The 13,885-nt window shown below is 35.1% G+C and overlaps 1 protein-coding gene across 1 annotated transcript in view; it reads right to left on the reverse strand.

Moving 5' to 3' along the window:
• The window catches only part of stat6 (signal transducer and activator of transcription 6, interleukin-4 induced), a 39,809-nt gene extending 30,939 nt beyond the window's left edge, over nucleotides 1-8,870 (reverse strand). The window contains exons 1-2 of the mRNA XM_056238705.1: nucleotides 8,715-8,870; nucleotides 2,974-3,116 (exon numbers count right to left, since the gene is read on the reverse strand). Coding sequence (XP_056094680.1) covers nucleotides 2,974-3,104 — 131 coding nt within the window. The 5' untranslated portion in view covers nucleotides 3,105-3,116; nucleotides 8,715-8,870. The remainder of the gene's footprint in view (nucleotides 1-2,973; nucleotides 3,117-8,714) is intronic.
• Between the last annotated feature and the right edge of the window lie 5,015 nt (nucleotides 8,871-13,885).

Here is a 13,885-nt window from a genome sequence, read left to right on the forward strand (position 1 = left end):
GCGTCAGAAAATATCTTCATTTGTGTTCCGAAAATGAACGAAGGTCTTACGGGTTTGGAATGACATGAGGGTGAGTAATTAATGACAGAATTCTCATTTTTGGGTGAACTGTCCCTTTAAATATGAATCCTGCATGTTCTACGTGTCTCTGTGTGAATGAATGGACCAGACGTGCGGTTTCATAAGAATCTGTTATCTGCTTGACAAATCATTTATGCTACTGCTGCCCACTAACATGCTTCTAAAGCTATTGTTATCCAATTTGTTGGCCTTCAAACACCTTAAAATGCACATATGTAGGTCCGATAAATCCAAATTTTCCCCTTTCGCCCCTGCCTGCAGCACTGTAGCACAGAAAATAAACACATTGTTGTGTTCTGTACTACTGTCTTTGATTGTGTGTGATAATTAACAATGACTCATTCTTTCGGATATGAGATTTATATTTATATTTAATTGACCTTAGATTTAATTTAAAGCCCCGCCCTCCTTAGTTACTGTTGCTATCTCAGACAAACAATGGGGGACCAGTGCCCCAGTAGAGCTTTATGTCTAGCAATGCCCCTGGTCTCAAGTCATGCACAGTTGCGCACAAGAAAGTCAGCAATCATCGGACGTTTCAATCAAACAACAATTTAAAGAAATATTAACATACAGTAATAATCATGACATATTTTGAATGGGACTCGAGTGGACTCGGGAATAAGTCCGAGTCCTAATATGTTCGAGTACGAGTCAATTCCGAGTCAAAATGCACACGAGTCCATGACGAGACCGAGTCCGAGTCTCGAGTACACAACACTGAGTATTATTCTGACAGATCGCGATTGAGAGGCGAACTGATGGGAATGTGCTCTATTGTTAGGGGAGGGGCCAACCTCAGTGGCTCCAGTGCGTCATCGAAAACTGAAAAACTGTTTAACGGTCTAACTCCACAATTCAGTACTTCACAGTCCACAGTCTTTGTAATGTGTTTTAGCAATACATTTCTAACATTCATAATGGGTCTCATTCATGAAACATTCGTAAATATACGAGTAAATATGCGAGTGATTTGCGCGTAAAGAGACCTTCCCGAAAACTCTTCTCCTGATTCACAAATACTTCGTAAACGTCAGATGTGATAGTGAAATGTGTGTGTGTGTGTGTTAATGAATTCCAATCAGTCGTAAATGGGATGCGCGTGCACGTTCATTCTCAATTAGGCCTACCATAAATCCCGCCCATTAAATCCGACTGACAACTATATATGGGCATCATATTATGACATGAATGTGAATGAAAAAAAAAATTCTCAGATGCAGAATTTGAAGTTTTATTATCAGAAGTTCATTCAAAACGCCACATTTATTTTCAGGCGTACATAGTGGCGTATCGGGTCCTAAAAAAAAGGAAGCTTGGCAGCATATTACAGATGCAGTTAATGGAGTTTCATCTGTTAATCGAACATTCCCAGAAGTGAGAAGAAAATGGTTCGACATTAAGCTTGAGAGCAAAAAAACGAATTAGTTCACTTCGGAAAAATAGTATTCAAACTGGAGAAGGACCACCATCGCAGATGCTATTACTGGCTCTCATAATAAGAAAAACCGTATGTAATTACTATATATAATATTTTTTCAAAATGCTGTGCAAATATGTACCCGATTAAGGTGAATTAAAATGCAGCCTTATTAATGAGCAAAACGTTCGGGTGTTAAGCGCACTATTTACGCGTGGCTGGGAGCAGGTGTAGATTTCTTGTGTACCAACTAACATTTGGAAAATAGGAACATTTTAATGAATCCGAAAATTTACGCCAGAACCACTTTACACACGATTTACACAAAAATTCGTTCTGCTCGTGTTTCATGAATGAGACCCAATGTGTTTAGAATTTTTGCCTTTACAGGGACTTTAAATTAATGTTTTATGCCTGCATTTGATTAACATAAAATTAAAATACACAAATCAGACTTTCTGAAGAAAACAAATTATAAATAGTTTTTTATGAATTCAATTAATTAGACATACTTTTTGATTATTGAAATTTAATTAAACCATTAAAATGGAATTTGGAACTTAAAACAGAAAACACAGAATTTGGTAACAAAAAATAAAACCAATTTGAGAAAATAAATATAAAAAACTTATTTCATGGGGCTCTAAACGTACTTTTTTTTTTTAAACTTGTAATAAATTGTTGTTAAATTGTATAAGTTTCATGATTTCGATTAATTAGACATGATTTTTGATTACTAAAATTGTATTAAGTCCAAAAAAAAAAAATGGAAAAAACGGAATTTAAAAAAAAAAAAAAAATGGAATTTGGGGAAAAATAAAACAGATTTCATAGGGCCATATAACTGACAAGGAGCAAAGCCTTTCTAGTCTAGCTTGTCCTGTGCTGTTCTCCAACCTTCTTTCCTTTTGTGAGTCACTATGACAAAACATGATTTTCAGCCTTAGCATTATCTCTTTGGAAATTCCTAAGAAATTAAACTACACTAAATTGTATGCATCAGTTTGTAAAAAAAGCACTATAGTCACTCATACGGTTTCAATTTCACTTATTTCACTTAGTCACCAGTACATTTTAAAGGTGCACTCATTTGAACTTCATGAAAAGCTTTATCCCTGAGGAAATGAACTTTTGAAATATGTTTAAATGTGTATACATGTAAATATGTACACACAGATGAGATAAATACAGTTATATCAGAAGACAATAAAAGCTTTTTATGTAACATGAAGTGGGTCACCTCATGGAGGCTGCCATATTGGGATCACATGACCAGCCAAATACTACTCACTTCTCTTATTATCAAACACTTTCTTTATGAATAAAATATTTCTACAATAGAATCTATGTTGATTTCAAGCTACTAGTGTCAGTTCAACATAACATTAATGGAAAAAAATAAAATACTGCGTCAAGCTTAATACAACATAAAAATAAAAGCATGCTTTTAATTTGTAACAGTGATGTCATACCATATCTGTTCCTCTATCCAGCTGGCCAGATAATGTCTGACATCCAGAGGGAGTGTTTCTGTGTAGATTTCACTCAGCGTCTCAGTTGGCAGGTACTGTAACTGTGGGGAAATTTGCGCCCACAGCGCCATAGTGTGCAAACACTGCAACAGTAAAAATCACAACATTTGAAAAAAACTGCATTTTCAATTCCTTGGGAAGGAATCATTCACTAAAAATGAAATCTATGAAGATTACTAATTCTCATGATGTTCTAAACCATAGCTGTTTCCCATACAAGATCAGTTCATATGACCACATCAGTCAACCTCCAAAAAGCATCTCTATATTCAAAGTTTTCTAAAATCATCTGATCACTGAATTGGTTCAGTTCAATTTGCAAAGAAATAGTTGTACTTGTGTGGCTTCAGAATGCTTGGAATAAAACTACAAACAGTATGGACAACTTTTAAGGTGGTCCTTTTTGGAGCTTGACAGATGTGGTCTCTATAGACTGTCAGTGCATATAATATATTGAAAATATATGAGTTTCGTGGAAATAATTACAGAATTTGGGAAGAACTACACACAGATAAGACACTCATAAAATAAAATAAAACAAACTATCACAAATAAACAAACTAATGATTTAAACATGGTTCAATGCTTTGAATTAGGGACGTTGCTTTTTGCTTTTGCTAGGTTTACACATCATAATCATACAGAATAGAAAACTGCAATCTTTATATTAAAGACAAATAAACATTGTGTTTATAACAACTTCCCTATTCTAGGGATGGACTGAACAAACTGAATTGGAAATCTGAATTCTTCTATGCAAAACAAATGTCATTTTTAGAAATTCATAAATATCATCTGATGACAAGATAAAGCTCAACATTTTGTAGCATGCTGTATTTCAGGTTTTTTTTTGTTGTTTAATTTAGTGTAAAGAGCACAGGCAGATGTGTTGGGGAAAGAGCAGAGTGTGTTATTATCACTGCTCTGTGTGACTTTTGTTTGGGCAAGGGAGAAAAGACAGTATGTCTGTCTTATCTCTCCCCAACATAAGGGGACAGAAGACACTGTATACCACAGCACGCTTAACAAAACAACAGCCCGGCAACCCAACCATCACTAATGTAACAGGTTTGCTTACATACCGTACATAGATGGTCATTTTAGCACATAAATTAGCTATGCTGCATTGTAAGAGAAGATAATAACATATTTTATTGTGGTGTATAGGCTACACCAAATTTAATATGAAATGCCTCTGACCTTAGTCATTCTTGACCAAAACATTTCTTTAAAAATTTGTTTTTTTTTTGTAATGGAACTTAATTATTTGCACATACGATGAACACATATATTTTTCTACGTTTAGATAGACAGTTAAAGGTGAAATGCAAATTGTCAGGATCTAAAAGCGGAAACCCTTCTTCTAAGAAACACAAACCCAGTAATGTTATACGAGGTAAATGTGTTAACTGTAATAAATAAATGTGATCATGCCATCAAACATAATTAATCTCATTTATAATAATATTCTGCGAACATCAAAAAGATTTAAAAGGATGCTGTGAGTATGTCGATATTGTACGTTTCAGTGTCCGTAAAAATATGTGTATACTTTACATAGCCTACAAATTTCAATGAACAGATTAGATCATTTTGACAGGATACATTGATGGTTTCTAGTTCTACAAACCTACAAGCATATGTGGTGTGTTAGATTCAAAAGCACTGAAACCAAACTGTACCCAAAGGCATGTAAGCATGCTGGATCATGTCCATAACAACTGTGTCACTTCTCATTTCTTTCTGAAAAAGATGTTGATTGGTCTTGATCACACTATCAGAATTTTTTACACTAAAACCTTTTAAAAAACTAGGACCAGGCTTAAGCTGTGTGTATATGTTATTAGAAAAGTCATACAACTGAACAGCTAATCAGCATTTGTTATGAAATAACTTGAACCCCCTTAAAACTTGAAGGGACAGTTCACACAAAAATGGACAACACTGGAATTCATTGACTTTTGTTGTATGTACTTGTACAAAAATATATTTTGTGGACTATCCCTTTACACCATAAAGGAAAACACATAAGGTCACGAGATAAGGATCAGTAGTAACCAATATGTCTATCTAAAAAGCCTTTTCTTCTTTTTATTTTTTTACTATGCTAAAGCTTTTTTTTTTTCTAATTAAATATCAGTTTGACCAACCAATCAGTTTTATGAAAATTCTACAAAAATACAAACCAATATGTCTATTTAAATAGCCGATTTGTACTTTGTTAAAGCTTTTTTTCCTAATCAAATATCGTTTTAACCAACCTATCAGTTTTCGGAAAATTTTATACAAATATTTTCCAGGGATTTCTTCAATACTGGGGTAATCCCTTGATCTTTTGAGACATTAAGACATTAAAGGTCATGACTCATCTTTATTTGGGAATCCCTCTGTTCCAATTAATAGATCTGCATTTCCTCAATTTTTCTTTTTTTTTTTTGCTCCAAAGGTTTACTAGTATTAATATTTGACAAAGGGATTGGTGCAGCGTAGGTGTAGGTGAAAAAAAGACCACACCTATGTGCAGACATATCATCTGAAGATAAACCATTCAAGGGAACTATTTCATGCTATTACAGGATGTAGAACAAACAGATGACCTATGAAAATTCAAGTTCATTCTTAAATGTACACATGCATGACATGTATCACATATGAGACAACAGATAGTTGTGTTAGATTCCAATTGTGTGAACACCAGAACCTGTGCAGGAAAAACTGATCTGGTAAAAACATAGTGCCTATTTATGTAGCAGATAGAGCGAAAATAAATGAATGAATATAAGAAAGATCTTGAGGAAATAAGAGATGGCATATTCATGGAAGGATGGTTTTAAGGCTTGTCATTGGGTAGCCATATAAATCACGCCTATAGGTTTGCTTTCGTCTCTGCAGCAGATCACAGACAAAGCGTCACAGCTGCATTCTGTAATAACTTATCATCTGAAGAACACAAAACAGTTCTTTCTCTAACATAAAAAAGAATTACATAGAAATGTGTTTTTTTGTTCATGTTTATTACATTTTATGTTTATTAATCTTTCTTTTTCTTTTTCTTCAGCACTGTTATGTGCTACTGGCTGCAAAGCAATGTCATATTCTCTAAAAAATCTTATTTAATAATAGATCAGTGCCCTATTTTATGCATTTGCAGAGAAGAAAAAATCCAAAGGCTGCTCTTTCATAGTCCTGTTTCATTAAGGTATCAACATGGTCTCAGATGTTTATATTAAGAGAAATAAAAATTAAAACTGCAGTCCATAGCTTTTTTGGGTTAAAAATTATCCAAAATACATTTTTGAGAAAATACATAACCAGTCAGTGTTCAAAACTATCTGCTTGCCTTAGCTCGATTCAAAGCGGTAAGCTTGTAATAATGTTTTTAACTCCAGTGGTACTGGTGGATTTCCGCTGGAGATTCGAGCATGTCTTTGGGTCATTACGTCACATCTGTACACATAAAGAAGGAGTCTCGGCTAGTCGGCTATATTGCGTGTGAGGATGTTGGAGGTGGAGATTTATAGCCTTTTCTCACAGCACTTGATATAATTAAACTTATCAATTTGATGGCGGATCCAGTAAGGTTTAAACGACAATCACCAGTGACAACTGGAGACTCACCCGTTGTAAAATACAAAAGGTTTCGCGTGATATGATAAGCGATTGTTAGATTTAATCAGCGCGATTTACTGCAATGTCAGAACCAGAACAAAAGAGGATGTTACTTGCTTGTTCAGATGACATTTTCCGGTGAAAATTATTATGTTGGTCATACTTCCAAAAAGAATAATCTGTGATTCTGAATGCCAGTATCCAAACCGGCGTGGTGACTGACAGCCGCACACTCTCCTCAAACATTGTGTTCATCCGCGCTGTGCCGTGTCGAGGCGATGTCGAAGTACAACTCACGTAAAGTTGATAATTCCGCGAATGACTGCAACTGCAGATTTCGAACAGAGATGGCGACAAAGAGGAAAAACTGCGGACTGCAGCTTTAAAAAGGGACAATCTAAGCATCTAAAATTAATGTGGATGGGATAGCTCGGACAACTGGGTTTTGGAGAAATCTGATGAGATGGGTTTTAGTGCATATTGAAATATCTCTGTTTGAATGCACACTTCAGTTTCTGACATTGTTGAAATTATTTCTGAAAATCCAGAGGAAACACGTGTGAGAATACTGGTGTGTTTTTCTAAAAGGAAAAATCCGAGAAGCAAGAGTTTTGCTCTTTGTTCAATCTTATTTGACTAAAAGAAATAACAAATGTAATATTAAAGAGTTATATAAAGTTAATTCGCTGTAATGGAATAGAAAGCAATCTCTCAACCTCAAATTCTCACAGCAAACCAGCCAAACTTTGACAGCAGTTGGCATCTGATCTGACACATGGAGCACTCATCCACTTTACCCATTATTATCTCTTTTCATTGAATGGATGACTGCATTCATAAAGGTCATATACAAATGACAGAAACGAACAAACTCACAGCAGTTTTCTGTCAGTACCCCCATCACATTTTCTCTTACACTTACGAGAAACTTACATTTACATCTTAACACAGTATTTTAAAGCATTTAAAGCAATTAGTCATTTTAAAGCATTGGACACTGATCCAAACACTATTGATGCTAATACTGTGATTGCTGCGAACTACTGGCTTCACAGAAAATTTTAAAAGTAGCTATTATTTCCTCAGACTATAGTAGGGAAAGACATTCTACTTTTTTGTTTTGCGCAGAAGTGTGTAATTTCACAGTTTCCTAATTAAACTTTAGATATAGATAGATAGATAGATAGATAGATAGATAGATAGATAGATAGATAGATAGATAGATAGATAGATAGATAGATAGATAGATAGATAGCCAGCCATCTAATCTACTTTACACCGAAACAAACACGTCACTAAACCTTTTTATGCATGTAAAAAGGCCACAGACAGCAAAGCCATCCATTAGTATTCATATAATATTTATGAAAAATAACAGCATGAGGGTGTTACATCCCTAAGACTGAGACTGGCACATGCAATGTTACAACAACAGTGAGCAAGGTTAGTAAAGGACAGACCACTCTCTAGTGCACAAAAGAACATAAAACACCAATGCCACATACATTTGGGGAACAGAAAGTAGGGCGTGAATTTATGAAGGTGCTCGTGCTACACTAAACGGTTTCCACTACACCATAGCCTATAACGTGACATTCCGCACAGTCTACTACGTTTTAGCCATTTAAGTAGGCCTTCCTCCCTTGCTGTTTTCAGTACTGTCCGATACAGGGAACTTGTTTAATATGTGAATTCTCATTAAATCAATGTCTCGCGTATTTTTTCATGGAGTAAAGTTAGCCTATAACATGACCATGTAACGTTAGCCTAATTTTTTGGCGTCGTTTAAATAGTCTATAACGGCATAGCTAAACCAACTTCACAACTATACTGAGATTAAATTATTATAAAGTGGGATTTTTAATCGCAAAAGAACTCTTTCATGGATTCGTTTTGTTTGTGGTTGCTCGCTTCGCTCGAATTTTCGTGTAACGTTAGGCTACAGTAGAGGAAAGTGGGCTATTTCAAAACTCATGTTCACAACAAGATTAAGCAATAATTCAGGTCGCGATAAACTTACTGTACCTAGTTTATATAGCTAAAATATACAATGATGTGAGAACATAACTTACCTGATTTCGACGCCAGCTGTTTTAACACACGTAAAGAGATATAAGTCTGCGCCTTCCGTGTGCGTTTGTTGTTTTTTTTTCTATCCACCTACTTTCACTTTACTGAAGTTGCTGCCTATTGGCCATTCTGATGCAGCTCTTCTACCTGGTGAATGAGAATCTTTATCCGGTTGGACATAATTTAAAATAATTCTATCTGTATAATTCTAATAATAAATATATTCTGTTTTATTTACATATACAGTAAATAGGCTATGTAATTGTTTTTAAATCCAGTTTTATGTGTGTGACCGAAAATTCTACCTATTTTAATATGTTCACATTTTTATCTTCATACTTCAAGGGATACTTTTGTGAGTATCTTCGTATTTTAATGTCTTCATAATTATCTAACTACTGAACACCTTCATATTTTGGTAAGTATCTTCATATTTTATTTATAGGCTACTCCCTATTTTAATCGTTTTCTGTATACGTTTGAATGTTCATTAATTTTTAGATTAACGTTATTTTATTTTGTATTATTACAATTATTTTATTAACATTAATAGCAACTTATTATATACGCCTATACATGATTTTCCCTTCTCTCTGTCACTCTAGGCTTAAATTTGCGTTTATGTTTTAGCGTCGCAAAAGTTAGCCACAAAGAACTTGAAAAACAAAATCAAAGAGAGAAAATCCTCTTCTTAAATATCCAAGAATAAATATTTACCAACGACGAATATAAATATATTATAGCCTAAGTTATAAATGGCATATATATATATACACACTATAAATTCTAATTCGCCTAAAAAATTAAACAATAAATTTAGATTTTTTGTTGTTGTTATAGGCTATTTAATGAAGTACATTAAATTGTGCTGAAAACCAGTGTTCAACCAAAGAAGAACAAATGCAACTGCATTACCACCACCTGACCACAAAGCCATACAAATAGTCCTATATGATGTAACATGTCGCCTTGCTAGCTCTCTCTCTCTCTCTCTCTCTCTCTCTCTCTCTCTCTCTCTCTCTCTCTCTCTCTCTCTCTCTCTCTCTCTCTCTCTCTCTCTCTCTCTCTCTCTCTCTCTCTAGTCCAGTATAGCTATATTGTGTCTGGAGAGCCATAGACATATGTCTATGTGGAGAGCTAGCAAGACAAAATCTCTTGCATCATATGCTTGTTGAAAAGAGGCGACTTTCTATATTTCAGGACAAAACGTCACTTGTAGGCGGGGAAACAGCGCCATTTCTGCTAGAAACGCTTGATTTCCAGTAAGGACTTTCGAAAGGGGTTTCCGCTTCTCAAAAAAGCTCTTTTTTCCCCCTTTTTTTTTCTAATTAGAAAAATTTCTAATTATAATATCTTCTTGCCCGTCCTCAGGAAAGACATCTACAAAGGATATTTTTATTTTAATACACTAAAAAAATAAGCTGGCAGTGCTGCAATTCTTCACTAAAGAATTAGCGATTTTGAGAAAAATATACCAATTTAATGTTTACGGTTTTAAAATAAGCAAATCCAGCAATGAAGTTATTAGAATTTTTAGGCTACCTTATTCTGAATAATTCATGAATTTTGGATCCCGAGAGGTGAAATGTTGCCATGTCCGACCCTTATAAGCGACTTGTTTTTTCTTTTGCTTGTATAGTTTTTTTTTTTTTACCCTTCCCAAGAAGCGTAGAAACCAATAAAATCGCTTATTCACGCGTAATTTTTGTGAGAAACGTCGCTTATTTGGGGTATGTTTTATCCGTTTAGTTTGCTTGTTCTGTAGCGGATCTGGCAACACATATCATCGTTTACATCAGGAAACGTTGAAGTCAGGAAACTGCATCGTCATTACTACGACAGTACGACTAATCGTTTCAATTCTCACACCCACACCCAGAATAACATTATCCCTTTGCTAGCCAATATCTTTGAGAAATATATGACTAAAGAACAGATCAAGGCGTAGCATAAAACAAAACATAAGATATACACACACAAAAAAGCATTATTTTGTGCTACCACTAGAGGGCAGTGGGTCATAGCCAATGTGAAAGCGAACTGATCTGTGTTGGTCAATTGATGTTGTTATGTAATAAAATCGAATGGTACAACTGAAAAGTATACTAAATGTAAAATAATACTAAATGTACAAGTTTCAAACATTATATTAAATCCAAACACATCTCATATGTAGCATGGCCATGCAGGGAAGGTTGTTTCAAGCATCAGGCATTCCTCATATCAAAGCCCATTTCCTGACCAGTCGTGATACATTTGGCCTGTCTGAGGCTGTTGGGATAGGTCAGCAGAATGCTGTATGAGCTTCAGGGGTTGTTTTCATTTCCAGCTTTAACTTAAACAAAGTCAGAGTTGACTTGATCAATCTCCCGCTGATAGAGTTTGACAACCCCAAAATGGAAATTCTGAAGTAACAAATGTTATCAATAAAAATTCCATAATAGTTGTGCAAAGTGTTTAATTTCTATCACAACAAACCATTTGCAGCTGTTTTGAAAAGTAACAACTGGAAAAAATAAACACATGCGAAGGAATAGACTTTTCTAAGACTCTATCATGCTATCAGAAATTGATCCCATAGTTGATATTTTTGTGAGGCAATTTAAAATTGTAAATTGTATATCTTTTTTTAAATAGCATAATAATGTAAAAATAAATAAATAGATTCATATTTTTTTAAAGGAAGACAAAAATCAACAAATTGTCAGTGGATTGACCAAGATTGTTTGTTTGCTCTATTTGTTTCTCCCCTCCTTCACAGCTTGTCATTATTTCGGGGTCCTCTTAGGTAAAGACCCAGCGCTGAGCAGCACTGATGGCAGCACATCTGGAATCAATACAGCCAAACTGGGTAACTAGAGGGTTTGGGGGGGGGGGGGGGGGGGGGGGGGGGGGGGGGCTAAGGGTTGGGCTAGTTACGGTTTTGGCCCTGGGGGTCCATGTGTCCCTGACTCCTAAATAGACTTGATTGCTAGCAGCTGGCAGCCTTAACTCACCCTGTGTCAGGGATCTCCTCTGATGTCAACCTTGTCTGTATCAAGGCTAGACAGGACAAAGGAGAGCAAGACATGAGCAGTCATGAACAGAGGTATAGGCAGGGTCTATGGTCTACTTGCTGCTCTGCATCTGAACCCTCTGGTTTCCATCATGATCTTTTCTGTACCTTTATGTGAAAACATGAAGGAAAATTGCCATTTAAAAATACAACAAAATAGAACAGATCTGAACCAGATATAATGTACAGTTGTGGTATTGGCACCCCTGGTAAATATGATCAAAGATGGCTGCAAAAAATAAATCTGCTTTGTTTATCCTTTTGATCTTCCATTAAATAAATGCGCGAAAATCTAACCTTTCATTGAAGTAAAAGAATTGAAAGTGGGGGGCCAATGACATTATGAAATAAATGCTTTTCTACAAAACACGTTGGCCACAATTGTTATTAAAAACATTTATTTCATATAATTGACAAAACTCAAAACATATATAGGCCTATATGATATTTTAAGACAACCAGAGGTAAATTTACTTAAATTTTAAAATCACCCATGATTATTTTATGCCAAGACCACTCTTAGATGTAAACATGCTTTGTAATATAGCCTACTTTAGCTTGGGGCACAAGGATTTTTATTTTTGTTTTTGTTTTTTACAAATGCTATCTACAGCTTTCATCCTCCAGACGCTTGATGCTCACATCTGTTCAACTAGAATGCAGAATACATTTAGCAATAGTCATGAATATTATTTTGTTCATTTTTTTTTAACACAGAGGAACTGTGGGATTTTACATTCTACATTACATTGAGGTATTCATTTTAACTCTTTCCCCGCCATTGACCGGCTTTCTGTGTTTTTACTGTTATACAGTAGTGGGCGCTATTACGCATCTTCTGAAAGAGTAGTGAATCTCAGGATCAAGACAGGCGAAAAGAAGATGCAGATAGCAGAAACAAGCGATAGCATATGTAAGCAGATGGATAGGCTACTGTTTGTAAAATAACGTGATCATCAACATGCTCAGATATTCCTACAACAAAATATTCCAAGTGGTGCTCACTGCAGAGCCAAATGACACCCAGCTCCTCCTGTTTTTTTGAAAATGCTGGCGGGAAATAAGTTAAATAGTTGTAAAATGTTTATAACACATGTGCACTTTTGTGTTTTACAACATTATATATGGCGAACATATAAAAGTGTCCATTGGCTCTCTTGACAGTTTTTTTTACATACTGATCTTAACAGTATTTTTTTTTTTTTTTTCATAATGCTGAATCTGTACACTTTGTCACTCTGTAAATTTAGATTCTGCTCTAGCTCTGGAGTCAGAGAGGTCGAGTTCAAGCTGACCAGGTCACACCAGCAGGGATGGTTGCTATGGTGAGGGTTATAGTGGAAGAGATATAGGGATTGATGGGGATTTTTTGCAAAACACTCCAAAAAATTGGTGCTAGTTAACATTGTGTAAACAAATTGCAAACTGTTCCTGTTTCTAACTGCCCTTGATTATGGCCCTTTAATTATTAGAGCTCATAAAACTGATATTGAACCAACTATCTTTAGCCTATCATTTGAGCTTTTTTTATTTATTTTTTTACACCCTTTCAGTAACAGCTGAAATATAAAAAAATACAATAAAATTAGTAAGTCCACAGCTTAATTCACAGATTTTTTTCAGTGCATGATAATAATTGACCTTCAAATATTATTAACCCTTAGTGCTTCAACAAGGTGAGTGTGTTATTGAGTGGATGAATTGAAGGATATTATTTTATTCTACTGGCAGCTGGAGAACAATTATCCTTCAGATAGAGACTGGAGGGCAAGGACTGTGTGTAACCCTCCATTATTCATCTTAATCAGAGACTTAAACATCAGCATCCATCAGCACTTTACATTAAATTTGAGATTAATCTCCAGACTTTAAAAATATATTGGACATAATGGGGGGGTCAACGTTTTATAGTTTAAGACATCAGTTGCAAATACACACATAACAATACGGTCCTCTCACCATCGGTGCTTGGGCCCCAATTAAGCCAATTCCCATCTATATGGACTTTTTTTCATAAGATTTGTGCTTTTTTTGAGGACTGTATTGAACCCTTGACCACAGATTGAACATCTTTATTTGACACTGGAAGCAATCAAGATCATTTAATAGTATTTAAAT

This window comes from Rhinichthys klamathensis, unplaced genomic scaffold, assembly GCF_029890125.1.
Source record: "Rhinichthys klamathensis goyatoka isolate OS25496 unplaced genomic scaffold, OSU_Roscu_1.1 h1tg000020l_1, whole genome shotgun sequence".
NCBI lineage: Eukaryota > Metazoa > Chordata > Actinopteri > Cypriniformes > Leuciscidae > Rhinichthys > Rhinichthys klamathensis.